The following is a 20,835-nucleotide window of genomic DNA, read 5'->3' on the forward strand; positions in this document are numbered from 1 at the left end:
ATTTTATATCCATCTGCGACTCACTTTATAGACGCAATGAAACAACAAATGGTGACGAGAGATGAAAATTGGATTTTTTTACAATAATGTTGAACGAAAATAATCGTAAAGTAAGCGAGATGAATCTCCATTATTTGCTTCTAAGCTTTACATTCAAGAAAATTGTTTTCTATTTGGTGAGATTGGAAGAGAATTGTGTCCGCAAGACCCCTGAAATTGAATTCGTTTCGTTCGAATCATGTCGGTCTGGCTGATCTTCTTTTACTACATCAAACCGTAGTGACGCAACATCGTCTGTATTTAATAATACATGCATGTCTGCATTTATTAATGCCACATGCTAGTATGCTATAGATCGCACGCATTTCATTCGATTGATAGTATCATAGTGCCGATTTCATGAGTCATCTGTTCGTCACTCCTCCCTTATACGATGATACGCGTATTATCAATGTGCGAACCTTACTTAACACGGTATGAAATATCAGTAATAGCATTAAGGTAATGTTTTAGTAAACATTACTCTGCGAAATTACATGAAATTACATCAACAACATTACTGAGGTCTCACAATAGAAGAATCGCAATGTTACACGTGGAATCTAGTACATCAGTAATAAAGAACGAAGATAACAGACCAGTAATAATTGTTGTAAATAGATTGAATGTCGCGAGCGGTTTAATTCTTTTAAATCACCGCCTCACATTATGTGTATATATCTTAGTTGTATATTCTGCGTGCGAACATATGCATGTACAACTCATTTCATCGAAAAGAATCCAACTTTACGACAAACTTGTGAAACATTCAGTTCTTATAACAGCGTAAAGCTTATGCAATATTCCTGGGGGCAAAATAAAAAAAAGAAAAAAAAATATTGCGCTCTCATTATCAGTTTTTATCACTTTTAGTTTTTTATTAGAAGTATTTTTCAGATTGTTATTGGAAATTTAAACTATGTTCACTATAATGTGCGGAAGTAACCGATTTTCTAATATCTCTTGTGCAATATTATGATATACATAGGCAACTTATTTATATAAATATGAAATAAAGACGACCGCTTAACATATCTTGTGACATATCTTGTGACGTGTATTTCATAAGAATCATGCGTTATACATATGCGATAGTGATTTTTTATTGTATTAGTAACAAGTATTATTGAAAGAAAAAATTGATTAGTCACAAATTTGCATGAGTATAAAAACCTGCGGATGATTTATATTATCGTTATGTTTGCTACAGTGAAATTACTCATAAAACGATCTTTCATAAAGAATAAAAAGAGAATTCGATCTCGCGACGTCAGAGTTCCAGTAAATTCACCTTTATCTCTCTCTTTTTTTCTGGATTGTCCAGAGAACATTATAACGAGGCAACGTCTCGACATCGAGAAAAGCCTTGTTCGTCGCGTCTCTTCGAAATCCTAATTTCACGGCGAGAAGAGCACTTCTGCGGACTCGTTTGCATCTCATTGTGTTGAAAGCAATGGCGCGCTTCGTTCATTGCAACAATGCGCGGCGCTAGGCATTATATATTGCTATTTTATCCTTCGTGGTATACATATATCCTCTCCCTCCTTACGGTGACTTATGTCTAATTCGACATCGCGTTTAAAGAGGCACAGATAAACATGAACACGAGCGCTGAAAAAGGGGGAGAATCAGTGGCAAAGTCAAAGAGCGACCGACGAGGTCTCCTCGCGACGTTAGTCGCGAGAATTCCGCTCTGTGCAACAACCACGCGGCGCACAGCACCGCACCGGTGCATAGAACAGTCATCGTGAAAAAGTTCGCCACGCCGCTCCGCGTACGTGCATTAGTTCGTTTGATCGGAACGTACGCGCGCGTTTCAAGACACGCGCGCAATCACTTCGGCTACGTGTCACGTCGCATCAGACGCGCTCACTTCCGATCACTCTTACAATTCTGCCGTAGGTGTTAAATAAAGGTAAATAATAATACAGCGACACAGCAGTGATCTTTTTGAGACACGCAAAAGTACACAAACGTTCGTCTCGGAGAAATAACTTTCCCATCGAGTCCGGTGTAATTCCATTAGCACGAAACTCAAAAGTATCAGTGGACAATTATCGATACACATAACAGTCGTTCGTTAACTTCGTTAACTTGAAAGCTACCGCGAACGAAATTCAAAAAATTCCGTCCTAGAAAATGAGTGGACTTTTACTCGCGCAGGCATCCAATTAAGAAATACAATACTTTTCTCTGATAAATTTCGCAACATATTTCGTATCGAATAAGAGAATGGATCTCCTGAGACTTATTGAAAAATAAATCTCCCTTTCCTATCGGATACGAAATGTGTGAATACCAAATTCGTCAAAGACGCAGTCTTTAATCAGTCGATTAAACTCTTTAGTCGGCGGTTTAAATGGGGGAAAAAAAAACATAACAAATTGTCACGATTGAGTAATTATTGACGTTTCAACGATAATTATTATGATTATGACAGAAAACGAAGTGATAGTTGCTGTAAATATTGATTCTCTGCTACACTCTTATCTAATAAATAAGAGCATAATAAAAATATTTGTTTTCTTGAATTCTTCGTGACAACTATGGCATCCAATATTTCATACACTGTCACTTCAACTCCTACTATAATCGGTTACCGCACAAAATCTACTAATAATAGCTTTCAATTATGACGATTTAACGAGCATATTTTTGGTCTGTTCTTTTTAGCTGCACTACTGAACTGGTGTAATAAGTTAAAGTGAGAAAAAATATAGTTATCTCATTCTAACTTATTGCATTAGTTCCGCAGTGCAGCTAAAAAGAACAAACCACTAGTCTAAACCATTTCGTACTTTTGAATATCACAGTTTTATAATTTATCTACATTACGATATTCGGTTGATGAATCAACGAAGCGCGGAAAACTTGCAACGTTTCTGTTGGGATGTGAACATTATCACTATCGCAGAGTCGTAAATGCTGAAATGTTCGTTTTGTTTGCGAACGTTTGCGATCGTACGTAGCAAGCTAATCATGAGACTCGGAACGTTAAGTAAGATATCAAAGCTTGCCAAAACCGAAGTGACCTCGGCTACAGATCTCGAACGGTCCCGTGTTATTCGCGTAGTGTCCGCAATTGAAGCACAATTGTGCAGAAGCCAGAAAATATATATAGGATATTTCTTATTATTACCTAATATTTTAAGAATTGTTTAAGAGAGAGAAAGGGAGAGAAAGGGAGAGAAAGAGAGAGAGAGAGAGAGAGAGAGAGAGAGAGAGAGAGAGAGAGAGAGATCATTTCATGAGAGAAGAAAAGTTTATATAAATACTTCTGAATATTTTTGAGAGATAAAAAGTATTTAAAATTATATAAAATTATCGATTTTTCTTAATAATTTCTGAATGGAAAAAAGATTTCTTTTTCAAATGCGAGTCAATGAATAAGCAAAGAATTACCTTTAATTTTAACCTATAATCACCGTTTTATAAAAAGTCAATAGCGTAGGTTAAAAATAAAGATATTCATTAGCTTGAGTTTGAGAAAGAAATCTCTTTTTTTAGGAGCTATTAGGCACAAAAACGATAATTTTATAGAGTTTTTAATAATACTCTAATAATTGCCTTGTAAAATATTGAATAGTACTTAAAAAACATCCTATATGTAGAATTATTAAACAAAACGTTTTAACAAATATTATGGAACTGGAATTCCACCAGTATGTTATCATTTCTAATTTAATTCTTTGTAATCTTTTACAGACATGTGTTGAAATATTCTGAACAAGATACTATTATCGTTTCAAACATGTTACGAATATACGAATATATTCGTTATCGGCTGTTTTTTTATAGCGCGCGTAGAAATACAACATTTTTCTGTATAACGTGTGAAACCTATTTCTGAAATTATTTTATATTATGTAGTAAATAGTAAGCACACTCACACTCACAAAACATCATATCTACAAAAGGTTAATTCAATGAAATATTGATTAGAATGGCCAATCTTTTTTAACGTTAAAGAAAAAGAAAATAAAAAAAATTTCTTTTTAACCTACAAAACAGATAAAATAGCGGGAATTTGTTAGATGCATGCATCTTATTTCGTTTATGTTGTTTTAAGAAACATTAATGTTCCTTCGTTTTTCGCCTTGTCCCCTCCCCCCTCTCTTTTTCTTATATATGCGATAGAAAAATTTTATATCACTATGAGTTTAACTTGCAAAAAGAAAAAGATAATAATGTTCTCCGAGGTTACATCGTCAAACTTAAAAAAGAAAAAAAACAAATTACTTTTGTACGGCTCGATATTATATTTAAGAATCCGCAAAAATAGTCCGCTCCTTAATCACTCTAATTAAGCTCTCGTCACGCATCCTCCAAGCGTCTCCGTGACAAAACGAAACACTCGTCTTCTGCGAAACATGTCCTTCGAAATAAACGCTGACACACTCGCGAGTTACGTAACGCGTCAAAATACCGACGTCATTTTCGTGACTTATTGATACATAATGTGTCAATTTAAGATGTAACGATTATGCCACTACTATTAGCATTTACTGTTGTTGCCAAAATGACCAGCAAACTTTAGATAACAATATCGCACAAACTGCAAACTACGAAACTGTGTCGCGATAATGGAAGTCGGCGACGAATACTCAGCAGCGTATACGAATAGTGAATAAGCATGATGATGAATCTTAACGCAAAACACGTTCCAAAGTTCATCCGCGAGTACGTGTGTCTGAGTGTTATCGAGTGTAAAATTCGCGCGTGTTGAGTTTGGTTGTTCGAACTGAACTGCAGAAACAAAAATGCGTTATCGGACGATACGAGCTTTTCTATTGCGATATTATATATTTTTTCATATATTTTAATATATTTTACGCCGATGTAGCTGATTCGTACTGAATGTACATAATTGATACGATGACTTCAATATCGGGTAAATACCGTAATAACCGATATTCCAATTCCACCGAGGAATTCCACCGAGAAATTCCAATAAAGTATATTAAATATGTCGTAATTGAACAGATGCCATACGTAAATGCGGGGGTTTCCTGATAGATCCGGCAAATAGCTTGAGAGCTCTTCAAACTGTTAGGCGAAAATTGGTATTATCAATATTCATCTTTCCTCCATGACATTAGCGTGTTATCAATTGACGTTGATTTGACGTGTTGGGAAATTAGAAAGACCAATTGAATGATGAACAAATTATAGTTGAATTGATAAATTAACGTAAGAATTTGAACTGTGCAACGTGGTCGAAAGATTAACAAAGTTGAAACGTAGCTGCGTGTATAATATAAATGTTCCTTTCAAATATAAAAAAAATTGATCTTACTGCATAATATATTAAAACAAAAAAAGATTATCAAAATTACAAAATTACAAAAAGAAAAAAGAAAAAAGAAACGATTCTATTGGATAGAGAATGTGTTATAAAACTCATCGAAAAAAATGTTGCAATTTTTAATCAGCCGACTATTTCACACGTGTTTGTTCTTCAGAAATGTTTCAAAGAACATTGCTGCATTACCTTAATAATTGGATTTAGAAGCCCGACAAAAAGAAACATACACACAAAAAATATATGCTATAGAAAGATTTCTATACGTGCGTGTGATATTTTCTGCTAAAGATTGCCCGCTATTTTTTATGTGAATTTTCGAAGGCATCTATCTTGTTTAATGAAAGAATTCTCCCATAACAGACATCCTTTCTGATTTACGATTGTAGAAGAAATACGAAAAGGATATTGTAATTGAATTAGTTGCTCATCGGATATGATTTTTTGACAATTGCCTTTACGTTACCAATGTTTGGAGTTCGTCATGCACTTTAGTGTCTTTGTAAAGAAACGCGACACTTTTACTGAAAGGATTCAGATAGTTCACTATGCACAACCTTGAAATTCAGTTTGTTTAATTCAATTCGAATAGTTGCGATTGATCCTCTTCCACGGTATACGCTGAATCTCGTTCTTTGTTTGCACTGTGTGCCGCCAAGGAAGTCGTGTGTCACATGCAAATTCCTTCCGGATACGATTTGAATTAAACGACATCTGCTTATTGTTGCGGCTGTGTCACTTCGATCGCATGATTATTTACGTAGGTGCAATGATGATGCAATAATGAAAACCATTAATGACAGAAGGTAAGCGATCGCGGAAAAATACCAAACGTTGCGTTTTTTTCTTCACCGATGATACCAGCGCGCTTTCAAAGATTAGTCTAACATTCTGCGAGTTATTTTCAAGAGAAGATCTCATCGTTGCCATCATCCGTCGCTCGGTGCAGGAGAACGTTATGCGCCTGTGATTGTACTCGGTAAATATATAAATATGCACGGGATCTATATCTGCCGATAAATAATTATTAATAGATGAAATATGCCGAGCTTATCTTTTTCTTAGCCCGTCCGTCCAGTCTTCTCACGTTTAATGCTATTTTTTCCGTACTATCATTCTAAATTTTAAAAATTTTTTATTTAATTCAGAGAAGCGCCAGAAAATATCAGAGAACGATCAACTTTGTACGTTATAATCTAAAAATAAAAAAAGGAAATTTGAAACTGAAGATAATTTTACCTTTAAGTCGATAAAGCACGCACTTGCATTTTTCTTTATTCATTGCAAACTTTTTCTCTGAACAAAATAATGTATCAAGTGTATCTTCAATTATATAAAATTCAGTTACATAAAGTTATATAAAAAGTTATATAAAAGTATATCTTCAATTATATAAAATTGAAGATGTAAGGCGTAAGTAAAAATCGAAGTTTCATTCCTCGTTTGTTTTAAGTTTAAGTAACAACTCTATCGGGATTTTAATGTCAAGGACAATTTATAGGGACACTTGTTTAATGATGGATATTATAAAAAAAAAAAAGGAACAGAAATGTCAAACTTTCTGCGTAGAATAAAGATCAATTTCTAAGATCGGCGATGAAGAATCGAATAGAATCACAGTAGAAAGTGTGAGAAATGGACCGAGACTAAGTCTTGCACAGCCGAAGTTAGCTTAGCGCGAATAACAGCGCGAGTGCGCCTGAGTAAATTGCTCCGATGCGACTTTCATACGATAAGAAATTAATGCGTGATCCAGCGTGGAATTGCTTCCGTACTGAGAATGTATCCGCATACGAATGAGGCAAAGGTGTGATTAACACTTACTAGCAAAAGATAATCGCTGAGAACGCAACATAGTTACAAGTGCGATTATATGATTATTGAGCTGCAGCATACATGCATACTATGTACATGAAAACGAGACAATTGTTTCTTGTCATTCGCGATATGTTTTTCCTTTTTCTCATCCATCTGTGTCATTTAAGTTCTCATACGTAGCAATCAGATATTTTGGTAATCAGTTAAATTGCGAATTGAAAAGCTTGGCGTTAAGCAGCAAATAGTAACAATTTGATATCAAGAAGTATTATCTTCATAGTACATTATGGTCATGAAAGTCGTTCCAAAAGAAAAAAAGAAAAAAGAAAAAAACGAAGAAAGAGGAGACGCGTTGATAACCTAACAATCTAGATATTCATCTAACTGATGTACTCCAATGATAATCAAACTAATAAACTCAAATGTGATTAAGCACTATCACAAATATCTTCATAATACGTTATTTTCATGAAAGTCATTCCTATACAAAAGAAAAAAGAGAAAAAGAAGGAGACGTTTTAATAACCTAGCAATCTAGATATTTATTTAACTGATAAACTCCAATCATAATCAAACTAATAAACTCGCGCGTGATTAAGCATTATCACATATACAATATATTGTATTCATGAATATCGACTATTTTCAACATTCGCGTTTTATTTTTGACGTCGATTCGATATAAATATTTCGAAAGAAGGATTGGTGTACTTGAAATATTGAATGTCCACTTATGAATGACTAACATCGGTTAAAATAAACATAATAAACCCGTAATGTTTACATTTTATATACATTTCATATACATTTTACGTTACTCGTTAATCCTAGGTATATCTTTAAACTTTCTTATCGCAATACACACACAAGAACTACAATTTGAACCCTCTCACCCATCCCATTTTGCACATTTCAACGATCTTGATGTGAGAATTCTGTGACGTACTTATTAAATTATTTACATAGATTTCCATATTGATTACAGTAAAATACCATTTCTCCTCATTTCAATTATCGGAAACGATCTATCTTTCTTATGTTGCAAATCTATCAATACGTATTTTAGGCGTATACCAATGAATATTTCTAATATTTCTAAGTCTAACATTTATTACTGGGCAAAATTTACTAATTTTTTATTTAATTGTTTATGTACACATATGCGTACACATTATCACTGATAATTATTCGATTAATTTGTGTTTCAACAAGGTTGAGAAATGATGAATTACTTGTGTACCACAATTTTCACTATTATCGTTAAGATTTTCTTTCTCAAAACAATTATTTATTTTATCGATTATTTACGTCATTATTTTATTCATTAGTGACGGTGGCGGTAATACAATTACATTTTTTTTTAATGACGAATAACGAATATAATCGATACTTTTTTTGTTACTTGGCATGCGTAAAATATATGTACAGTCAGTTACAGAATGATTTAGATTTTTCACATTTAGATTTTATGTTTAACCTTTTTAGGAAAATGTGCAAGCAAGAATAGCGTCATATTAAATAGTATAGTTTTGAAACCAAGTAATTTATTGCAATGATATTTGGTTTATATGAATCTTTAGACATTGAGGAACATATTTATGACAAAAAATCAAAATGTTATATCTTATATTTTTCAAACTTGTGGTAACATGTGAAATAGTCACCGATAGGCATTGCAGGTTCGTTGATATATGTTGTACAATAATAATTTTTTAGCGTCTTTCACCTGGTGTTCTTCTATTTAAGCAGACAATGCAGTCCCGTTTTCTTCCTCCCACACTGAGAATATGTAATTTATTGTTAAGTCTATTCTCTTTTTATGTAACACCGGCTGATATTTTTTACATATATCTTAGTATATACAGGGTGTCTCATTTTTAAAAATGCACCTTGATAATTCTTCAACGAAATATTTTCAGCAAAAATGTTTCGAACAAAAGTTGTACGATTTCAAAGGGGACATAAAACAACTATATTATTTTGTTTACAAATGGCACTTTCGAGACATTCATTTATTATTACTTTTCTTAAATGGAAATCCGAATTTTTTATTACACCGTCTTTTCCTACTAATTAATTTAAACAACTTTTACAAACACTTTATTTGCCTAATATTTTTTTAGATATTTAAGGAAAACTTAATAACTTTTTCAATATTTAACTCAGGATATCTCGCTAACTATTTGTCGGAAGAAAAAGTGGTACTAGACCTTTTTACTCTACTTGGCTTCAAGAATGTATTGTTACAATAATGCCCTGACTTTTGTTAACTTACTGAACTTTTGGAAATTTCAAAATCATCAAATTAACAAAAGTCAGGGCGCTATTGTAACAATATATTCTTGAGACCAAGTAGAACAAAAAAGTATAGTACCATTTTTTCTTTCGACAAATGGTTTGCGAGATATCATGAGTTAAATATTGAAAAAGTTATCAAGTTTTCCTTACATATCTCAAAAAATATTAGGCAAATGAAAAAATGTTTCAGACAAAAGTTGTTTAAATTAATTGGTAAAAAAGACGGTGTGATAAAAAATTGGGGTTTCCATTTAAGAAAAGTAATGATCAGTGAATATCTCGAAAGTGGTGCTATTTGTAAACAAAATAGTATAGTTGTTTTATGTCCCCCTTGAAATCAACTTTTATCCGAAACATTTTTGCTGAAAATACTTCGTTGAAGAAGCTTATTGAGGTATTTTTTTTTAATGGGACACCCTGTATATCATATTTTGATTCGATTTTTCGTGACATTTGAATGAAAACTTTAAGAAAACATATTTCTGAACGTATTTCTGAAAAATTTGCACTCGCATAAATTTATTTTGTACAACCACTAATAAAGTCTTTATGTCCCCTGAAAGTGATTTGCTAGACTTATGATGTCCCCTCAGAGGGAATATCTGAGTGCAAAAGGTTAAATTTTTTCTAATGATATTAGAAGATCACTCTAAGATGTTGCAATTGCGGATCACTGCTGAGTTTACGCAATAAACGATTTCTATCGTAAAAGAAACAAAACGTATATAAGAAATAATAAGAAATAAACGATATGTGAGATATTCGGCGTCATAACTACAACGAAAGATTTATGAGGTACATAAATATATTTATCTTCTGATTTTTTATCGAATAAGAATCAACAAAAAGCTGAGTAAATGCTTGTGAACAAATGGTTTGCAATTGCGACAAGTTGGAATATTCATAATTTTATTAGAAGAAGATATGTCAAAATCATTCTTCAACGGACTATATGTACTGAGAAAAAGACTTCTGTTGTCACAAGAAATGAACGTTTGCTAATTGTTTGATAATTATACGGGGGACAAATCAAACAGTTACTGCAACAAATAATTTTTCATTATTTATAATTTTAACAAATATACACTGTTAGAGATGCAACACATTTGTTCCCATTATAAAATTGTTGGTTGGAGCGATAAATCATAAGTAACAAATCATTTGTTATCACAATGGAATCATTTACCGTCCTATATTAATAAACCACATAACCATGCGGTTATTGGTATTTTGTTAATTCAACAAAACCTTTTTTCTGCGTGGAATAGATGGTAGCAGATCGCAAAAACAAGTCTTTAAAGTTCAATGAAGAAAAATAATGAAAATTATAACATCTCGTTATTTCTTGAATAACGAATTAATCTCAAATAAATAATTGTAAAACTTAGATTGAAGTCAAACAAAAATAAAAGACAATGAGAACTAGTCGGATCTAATGCGCATATGTTTATAAAGTATTATAAACGCGCAGACACAAATTATATTATCATAACGTTTAATCAACGTAACTATTTTAACGTAATTATTTTTAGTTGAAATAGATACAAATTATAAGTAACTATTGATCATGTAACAAACGCGTGTAATATGTAAAAAGAGGCTCTACTTAAATCAAACTTACTGACAAATGTGCAGATAGTTTTATTGTCTCTCATTTTTATACGGCAACAAGTTATTTTTCGAAATGAATAACGATATCATATGAATATTTTTCAAAATGAATAACGATAACAAACGACTTTCAAAAAGCAACTGCCGGTCCTGATTATACAGAGTGATTTGAAATTCTCGCACTTGGAGTACAAGACATGATATTTTATGCTAAAACAAACAACTTTTTCCTTAAGTAAAATTGCGTCCAATAAGTAATTTTTGCAGAAGGGCGTGTTAAAGTTAACGAATAACCGCTCTTGTCTGTGTAGCATTCAAGGTCGGCGCGCACACCTCACTCGCGTGTACCTAGTCAGTGATTAATATTCATAAGTAATGTCTTTTAAGACGCTCATATGGCTTTGTTATGATTAATTTACGACACCTTAAAATTGTACTTAAGACAATCTTAAATAATAAGAATCAACTACGAACAATGTCGAGATTTGACTTTCTTCCGTATTATATTGCTTAAATAATGGAAAGTTAATAAAATAAGTACTGTCTTTATATTTCTTACGTAATAAATGAATAAAAAATTGCACAATATCATCTGAAAATAAAAATAAATGTAAATAGTAATATGCTTTGCGAGTTGTGAAATCCCGATATTGTTTATAATAGATTATTATTTAAGATTGTCTTAAGTACAGTCTTAAGATGTCGTAAACTAATCACAACAGAGTGTCTTAAAAGGCATTACTTATGAATACTAATCACTGACTAGGTACACGCGAGTATGAAGTGCGCGCGCCGACCCTGAGTGCTACACAGACAAGAGCGGTTATTCGTTAACTTTAATACGCTCTCCTGCAAAAACTACTCGGCTACGCGGACGCAATTTTGCTAAATAAAAAAGTTGTTTGTTTTAGCATAAAATATCATGTCCTGTACTCCGAATGTGGGAATTTTGGATCACCCTGTATTTGATGATGAGATTGGAAAAACTAATAAAGTAGGTCTGGTAAATGTTAAAACTTTACTGAAACTCGGTGTATCTGCGATATTTGAGTGCAACGGTAGCCGGCCGCAGTATCGAATCGATATTACATCAAATTTAAATGTCCCAATTGCGACGATTTCTGAAAATAAAATCGGTCCATTACCAGAAATAAAACGATCTGCCCGTCCAATGTTGGTGCTCGTAAGTATGTCACCGGTCGTCAGTCACGGAGTTACTCGGGCAATTATACAGGTCAGAAAGTTAATTGGATGCCTCAATATGACGAGTCACTGTAACGAGTTTCTTAAACAAACAATTGTCTCTCGATAATTGCTGTCTTCTATTTCGTTTCCTCGTTATTATCGATCAATTAAAACAATAGAACATTGTCTCCGTAGATGAGGAAGAAAAACAAGCAAATATTATTTTAAAAAGTCGGAAACACGATGGCAGAGGCTCTGTCCGACCGATCGCGTAAAAGATCGCGTAGCGACACGGAAGCAACGGTCATGGACGAACTCGTTTACATCGTTCGTCGTCGTTTCTGCAACTAATTTATCTTAACGTTCAAAGGCCCTCGCATCGTCGATGCGCACTATAAATAGATCTTGTTGCGTCTCTTTGGCCTCGTTAATAGCCACGATTTGTTAAAAGGCACGATTACGTTTTTACTCGATATTCGTTTACGTCCATAGTAAGTACGGATAATGACGTTCCTAATTTCTGAGGAATGCGCAAGTTAGTTAGTAAACGCCGCATTATCGGTTTCATTCTATACAGGCTGATACCTGAGAAGGTGGCCAAACCATATTCTACTCTTCCTAAGAATGAAAAAAGTTCATATGAACATAAGTCCGGAAACTCTTCTTTTCCGAGGATAAATATTTTTTGCCTATGATAGAGTATTGTAGGAATGTATGAAGTTTAATTAACATGCTTCGCATCGTCGAGATACACTTTTGTCGACAGCATATGTTGTAGCAATGAATACAAGAACTGCTACCAGTGGGTTATCAATCACGAGTAATTTTTTGTCAATGATATCTGCAACAGTGCATAACATTTCGAAGTGTCTGTGCTTTTCACAGATGGAATAAAATTTACACAAGACGCTATTGTAAATTTTCACAATCAACATCTGTGGACATATGAAAATCCGCATGCTGTTAATCAATCTCGACACCAACACCAATTTTCATGCAACGTGTGGGCTGGAATTATTGGAGACATGCTTATTGGACCAGTTTTTCTTCCATTTACACTCAACGGTAGAGATTATACGCAATTTTTGGAAACTGAACTTTCTACACTGTTACAAGATGTACCATTGGTAACACGCACTCGAATATGGTTTATGCATAATGGAGCTCCGGCCCATTTTAGTCGACCTACTAGAGAATATCTTAATTACACCAATTACACCAATCGGTGAATTGACAGAGGAGGACCAATTACCTGGCCTGTATGCTCTCCTAACTTGACTCCTTTAGATTTTTATTTGTGGGGACATCTTAAAACTTTAGTCCATGATAATAATTCTATTAATAGTCTGGAAAAAAAGGATTATTGCCGCATGTAACAAAATTCCGAATAGACTAGAAATTTTTCAACGTCTTCGATAGAACGTCTCTGCAACGTCGATGTAAAGGAAATCATTTCCAGCAATTTCTTCGAGTAAGCCTTAAACATTCCTACAATACTCAATCATAAACAAAAAAGTGTATCTCGGAAAGGAAATGTTTCATATAAACATTTGTTTATATGACTTTTTTCATCCTTAGGAAGAGTAGAAAGAGTGCCGAAGTTTGGCTAACCTTTTTCAAGGGGGGACGGTTGTTATAGATTTATGTTTTCATACTGTTTTTCATTCTTCCAATCGTCATTTATTGTTGGGTTTTCGAATGTCCTCTAAGTATTACTGCGAATAACGATAAGGAAAGCGGCCGGCTTATCTATAGTTGCATTTGCATAAGCGAGTCATGGTTGCGACGGCAAGCATACCGATAGTCGCAAATTAATCGACGCGCTCCTCGTTATAAAATAGAGAAGCTTAACGATGCAATGGCAGTTGATAGTGGATGCGATCCGCAAGTGCACGTTAAACGAGCAAAGTATACACTGTGAGTATGTATGTGTACGAATTCTCATATCAAAGATACTCGAGATAGCAGAACAACTGTACCAGATAACGATAAGGTGTCTTTTTCGAATGAAACGATGTCGCGACAGATTTTTTGCACATGACAATATTGCCAAGCTATAGGTGTGTATTATAAATAGTGATAAAACTGATAGGAAAGTAATTTCTTGTTTGCTTGTTAAGGTTATGCACAGCAGATGATGAACTTTGAAAATGTCGATAATATATAGGCAATTATGAAAACATTATATCGAGAAAATTAACGCAATCATGCTACTCTGTTCGTATTTCCTGTGCAGATACCCATATTTGTTGTACATATGCAGTACGCCTCGGAAGAATTGTCAACATTCTAAGAGATCATAGTATCGATCTTTGTAAACAAAAAAGTGTATGTATACGTGTGTCCATTGATTTGTAAAAGAGATACTCGAACGAATAGTTGCAATATTGTTAATAAAAAAAATGGATATTATATATCTTAAAATTTTTAACGTTTTCATCACATATTGAGTAATGTTCCAATTTATTTTTTAACGTACCTCCATTGTATAAAAGCATTTATGATTCCACGCTACCAATGATGTAAATCCTTAAGGGAATGTCATACTTTGAAACTTTACCGACAATATATTGATTTTTTCTACATAATGTATGTCATATTGATTGCACAGAATTAAAAATACATTTTCACAAAGAAAATATGTTTGAAGATGAATTTAAACATTGCTCAATACACGATGAAAGCAATAAAAATTTTGAAATTGAAATCTCAAACTGTCTGTTAATATAAAAATTTGTCTGATGTAAAAATTCTACAGTTTGCATACATTAGACATCTTTTTGTTTTGTTCGCGAGAATTTTGAAAAACACAACTGTCTACAACTGAATTTAGAAGTTTAAAATATAAGAAAAATTTTGAAAAATTTTGCAGAAAACTTCCTATAAATGCATGATTAGATTTTCCGTTAAATGTGATAAAATAGAATTATATTAAATACGCAAACTAGAAAAATAGCAAACTTATAAAGTTAAATTTTAAATGCAAAATAACGAATTCACGTGATAAAAATATTTGAATTTCATAAAGGTTAATATATATATATATATATGTGGCACAGGACTTTTTCGTTCCTTTCACTTAGCTCTATATCCCTACGGAGCCCGTGTACCAAAGTTCTGAGACACCCTGTATATATATTTAATGGAAAAGTTCCATATATGTACAAAAAAAGAAACTTTACTTATTTTTTAAAAACAATTATATATAAAATAATAAAATATTTTTTAATCAAAAATATTTTAATATACAAAAATATTTTATTTATTTTTATTTTTTTGGCTTAAATTTGGTTCATTGAAATAACATAATAATATGACACATCATTTTCATTCATAACAAAAATTTAATTTTCTTGAATAAAATCATGTTGTATAATGGAAACAAATATTACTATTTAATATTGTTTTTTCAAACTAATCGAACAATTCAAATGTATCGTATAAACCAACTATTTATAAATCTTTAGTTTAAAATCTAGAAGCAATTATAGTATCATATCAATATGCATTATAAATTGTTTTTCTGTTTTTCTTTTTTTACAATTTGTCAATAAATACAACATAATTACGTTTCTTAACGATATAAGTCATATCAAATTAAATATAAATCATATTAAAAGTACAAATTCTTGTTTAGTCATCATGTTTAAATATAAGTTATAATTACTATTAAATAGTTACGGCCATTTTTTTCAAAGATAAATTTTTTTCAAAGATAAGAAAATTATAAATCTTTTTCATACTTAACAATGAAAATAAGTCAAAAGCCAAATACTAATATTAATTAGTGTACATTAGTTTACATGAACTATACCAAAACAAATAAATTTTAAATTCAACTAATTTTTTTTATTAATAATTTGTCTTGTTTATTGTTTATTAACAATATTTTTAATTGTTTATTAACAGTAGAATTACCGATGATTTAACGTCGGTAATTCTAGTGCCGAATTAGCGTATATTTATTTTTATCAAAGTTATTAAAATGTAAATTAAGAAAAAAATTAATGTTATTATACTAGGTGCGCAACTAAGTTTCCGGGTTTCACACATGAATGGCGCTAACGACACATGTAGTCGACATACATGTCTGAAGTTGTGTTTTTTTTATAGCTTGGACATCTGTTAATAATAACCAGTCGTAATACCAACATATATCGCAACGCAAAAATATTTTTTCTAACAACGAAGATGTCGAGTTTTGTGCCAAATAAACAGCATTTGCGGGAAGCTTTGCTTTTCTGCTTTAACTTGAAAAAAAGTGCAGCTGAAGCACGTCGTTTGCTTGAGGAGGCCTACGGCGAACATACACCATCGAAAACTACCTGTGAAGATTGGTTTAAATGCTTCAAAAGTGGCGATTTCGACACTGAGGACAAGGAGCGCTCCGGAAGACCAAACAATTGAGGACGCCGATCTGCAAGCATTATTGGATGAAGATGATACGCAAACACAAGATCAACTTGCGGAGGCATTAAACATGACTCGCCAAGGTATTTCCAAACGTTTACCATTTGCCATGGAAAAAATTCAAAAGGAAGGAAAATGGGTGCCGTATGAGGTGACTGAGAAACAGATGGAAAATCGAAGAGCCACTTCCGAAATTTTGCTTTTGCGGCATGAAAGAAAGAGTTTCCTGCATCGAATTGTTACTGGTGATGAGAAGTGGATATATTTCGAGAATCCCAAACGCAAAAAATCATGGCTTTCACCTGGCGAAGCATCAACATTGACGGCATGGCCAAATCGCTTCGGAAAGAAGACAATGTTCTGCGTTTGGTGGGACCAGAAAGGAATCGTGTACTATGAGCTGCTGAAACCGGGCGAAACTGTAATGGGCATCGCTACCGACAACAACTGATCAATTTGAACCATGCATTGCTCGAAAAACAGCCAGAATGGGACACGAGACACGAACGAGTGATATTGCAGCACGACAACGCTCCGTGCCATCGCACTTCCATCGTCCAGGACACCATCGAAACGCTGAAATGGGATCTGCTACCGCACCCGCCAGACCTGGCCCCTTCTGATTATCACTTGTTCCGGTCGATGGCGCATGGCTTGTCTGGGCAACACTTGGCCAATTTCGAAGAAGTGCAAAATTGGTTGGATGAATGGTTTCGGTCCAAAGACGCGTCGTTTTATCATTGCGGTATTCATGTATTGCCAGAGAGATGGCAAAAATGTGTAGCTAGCGAGGGATGATACTTTGAATAAACCATTTTTTGTATTTCTCTTGAAATTTTCCATTTTTCATTGATCAAAAAAACCCGGAAACTTAGTTGCGCACCTAGTAGAAAGAAAATTATTAAATTATAAATTAAGAAAAAAGAATTAAAAAATAGACAAAGAAAAAGAGGCAAGAAAATGTCGCATATTCCTTTAATATTCTTTTAAGTTTTATTCCATGTCAATCAAAAATATAAAATGCAATAAAATTTAATAATTTTGATAAAGAAAAACAAAACATTCAAAAGCAATAATTTTGACTGCTTAGGTAGTCTTAATACTAAATTGAAAGAAAAATTATTTTCTATGTGCCTGGCAACATTTTATTTTTTTCTTACCTTTGAACAGCTTTCAGTTTAAAGTCTATATCCTGAATTCTTTTTTATTACTAAAAGTGATTCTAAAAGTAACTTAAAGCCAATCAGAAGGCTTATGTATAAGTCACTTTTACAGTTATTTTTAACGATAAAAGAGAATTCAGAATATAATAAACCCAAGACTCTTGGATTCTCCTGGGTCAGCAGTCATATTGAATCAGTCATAGTGATATCAGAGGCAAGAATGATTTGCAGAAAATTCTAGATATTTCCAAAGGAATAAAGATGTTTCTATGAAAGAATACTTCAGGTCGCTAGAGCACACTGGTGAAATGTTCCAAAAACTATATTTCTTCCTCAAAAATTAATCAACAACTGTAAAATGACTATATATAAAAGCATTCATGTAATATAAGGTTCACCATAACATGCTGTTAGTCATAAAGAATAATGTGCGTGCGCATGAAGTCATTTTAAAGCTGTTGATTGTCTACCAAAGAAGAAACAGTATGTTCGGAGCATTTTACAAGTATGCTTTAACAATCTGAAGTATTTTTTTTACACAAATATCCTTCTTATTTGAAAATAGCACGAACATTTTTTAACGTTTTCTCGCTTTTAATGTCATCAATCAAAAGTTCCGCGACGAGGGACCAGAAATTTTAACAGAAATTTCTATTTCAGCCTGAGCACTCTTCAACATATGTAATACACAAGGTATAAAATATACCCATCTTACGCAAGGAAAAGTTCAAGAAAATTCTAGTTTTTCTAAAACAACAAATTCTGTACAACAAATACGTAATGTATGTCTATGTTTTTTAACTTATTTTCTCTCTCTCTCTCTCTCTCTCTCTCTCTCTCTCTCTCTCGTTTGTTCATATATAAATATGATATATGATCAATTATATATATAGTAATTCTTTTTCTCGGAATAATAATCGTTATAAAATCTTGTCTTAGGACGAAAATGCCAACGTCAAATAACATGCTGCCGATACAAGATCTAGAGGTGTTGTTGAAGCAAACTTACGGTCCCGATTTTCAAATAAATAACATGAAATGGAAGCCATTAACTGACCCGGGAGAGAACTTCGGCAGCGTGATATTAGCTATCAATATCAATGCCCAACAGAACGACAAGAAAAGGACCTTGAACGTAGTTGTCAAACTGCCGCCGAGATCGGCATATTTATTGGATTTATTCGACAGCCCGTTAACTTTCAAGAAGGAATTGACTTTTTACAGCGCCGTGGCACCGGAGTTTTTGAAGTTACAGGACGAAAGTGGGATTCCCCGGGAGGAACTGAGCGTCATTGTGCCCCAATTTGTGGCCGGTAGATTGGGCTTGAAAGATCCGCAATGTTTCGACGAGCAAGCGGCCATTATTCTAGAGAATCTGAAGGATCAAGATTACACCATGCAAGATCGCATTGTCGGACTGGATAAGATACACATGGACTTCGCTATCGGTCATCTAGCCAAATTGCACGCTATAACGATCGGCTTAAAACTGAAGAAACCCGAGTTATTCCAAAAAACGGTGCTACCCGTTCTGAATTATTCCTCGAATGAGGATGCGATGAATGGCGTGATAGACATGGTGACAAAAACGCACGAGGATTACAAGAAAATGCCAGAAGCGGAATCTTATCTGGACAGGATCGAGAAGACGATCAAACACGGATTCCACTATTCCACGGATTCCATGGTCGAAACAGCGGAAGAACCTTGGGGGACGCTGGTACACAACGACTTCTGGGTGAACAATATGCTATTCAAATATAACGAGTCAGGCAAACCGATTAACATGAAGATAGTGGATTTCCAATTAACAGCATATGACTACGGCGTAAAAGATCTTATATTTTTCCTCATATCGAGTTCTCAGGAAGAAGTAATGGATGATCATCTTGACGATATGATTGATTTGTATTATAACTCCTTCATTGACTACCTGAAATTGTTGAACGTGGATATAGGATTGTTTCCCAAAAGTAAATTTATAGAGCATTTAAACCAGAGTGCGCCTAAAAAATTCAACCAATGCATAATGATGGTGCAGGTGATACAGGCGGCACGTGGCTCGGTCACGGAAACATCCACATTAAATGGAGATAAGGACATTTTCACGGGTGGTATTGATGACGTGAATTACAAGCGGAAACTGCTGCACATTTTGTTCACGTTCGATCGAAAAGGGTGGTTCGTGAATTGATTGATAGAAAAGTTTATTTATATAATAAAATCAGCCCTATCGTAAAGATTGTCTAGTGCAAAATAAATGCTACCATATCCACCAAATCGTTAACAGTAAAAAATTAAAAGATAGCTCTTCAAATGAGATCAAGTTTACAATATTACATACAAGTATACGGGTGACAATATTACAAGACAATATTAGATGATAAGGATTGCAACTAGCAATACACAGATACGATCGCTAAGTCAGTAGTTCCTAGGATCAGTTTTAGTGATAGAAATACTAATATAATATATTAATATAAAAATAATGCAATTCTATTTTCACACGACGCTAAAAATGTGGCCAATAATCGCCGCATTTTTGAAGGCATCTCATTATACATGAGCAATCTTTATTATATAGATTTATAGATTTAGATGCATTATATGTATATATTGCTGTATAGTGTCAGCAATGAAGAAGTCTAATCACTTTTTAATTTTATAAGTTCTAGAACGGGTGAAAATTATCTGATCATTTTGATTTTTGTTTATTCCAAAGCAAGTCGACAAAAATGTGCAGCAATGTGCTTTTTGCCCCCAACTATATGCGCAAATAGCTTTGCTTTCATCTAATTTACCAAATCTAGCACATACAAACACAAACACACACATATACATATATATACATTATCGACTTTGACTTTTAATACTTTAAAATATTTACGTTGATTATGCTCTTCTAGATTATTAGTAAACATAATAAGTTCTGTGTATTAAGTATTGTAAATTATAAAGAAATATTTCATGTATGCTTATTAATAAAAATGCTTGTAAAAAAATATTATA

At 33.3% G+C, this 20,835-nt stretch overlaps 2 protein-coding genes across 9 annotated transcripts in view; one reads left to right on the forward strand and one right to left on the reverse strand.

The window, feature by feature from the left end:
* Positions 1-20,835, reverse strand: part of LOC105186172 (BTB/POZ domain-containing protein 7) — a 33,926-nt gene that overhangs the window by 6,606 nt on the left and 6,485 nt on the right. Inside the window, exon 10 of one of the 5 annotated variants that reach the window (XM_019842809.2) lies at positions 8,828-8,938. The exons of the other annotated variants lie outside the window; for them this stretch is intronic. Coding sequence (XP_019698368.1) covers positions 8,897-8,938 — 42 coding nt within the window. The 3' untranslated portion in view covers positions 8,828-8,896. Of the gene's footprint in view, positions 1-8,827; positions 8,939-20,835 lie in introns of those variants that run through there. 5 annotated transcript variants of the gene reach the window in all.
* Positions 1,655-20,792, forward strand: LOC105186171 (uncharacterized). Of its 4 annotated transcripts, XM_025300338.1 has the most exons (4): positions 1,657-1,954; positions 14,490-14,581; positions 18,487-18,608; positions 18,766-20,791. In XM_025300338.1, coding segments are annotated over exons 3-4 (1,257 nt in total). In that variant the 5' UTR covers positions 1,657-1,954; positions 14,490-14,581; positions 18,487-18,606; the 3' UTR covers positions 20,021-20,791. The 4 variants fall into 4 exon arrangements, with proteins under 4 accessions (XP_025156124.1, XP_025156123.1, XP_011144508.1 ...); XM_011146206.3 differs by lacking the exon at positions 14,490-14,581; XM_019842810.2 differs by lacking the exon at positions 1,657-1,954 and having other exon boundaries at positions 14,489-14,581.

This window comes from Harpegnathos saltator, unplaced genomic scaffold, assembly GCF_003227715.2.
Source record: "Harpegnathos saltator strain DR-91 unplaced genomic scaffold, Hsal_v8.6 scaffold358, whole genome shotgun sequence".
Taxonomy (NCBI): Eukaryota; Metazoa; Arthropoda; class Insecta; order Hymenoptera; family Formicidae; genus Harpegnathos; species Harpegnathos saltator.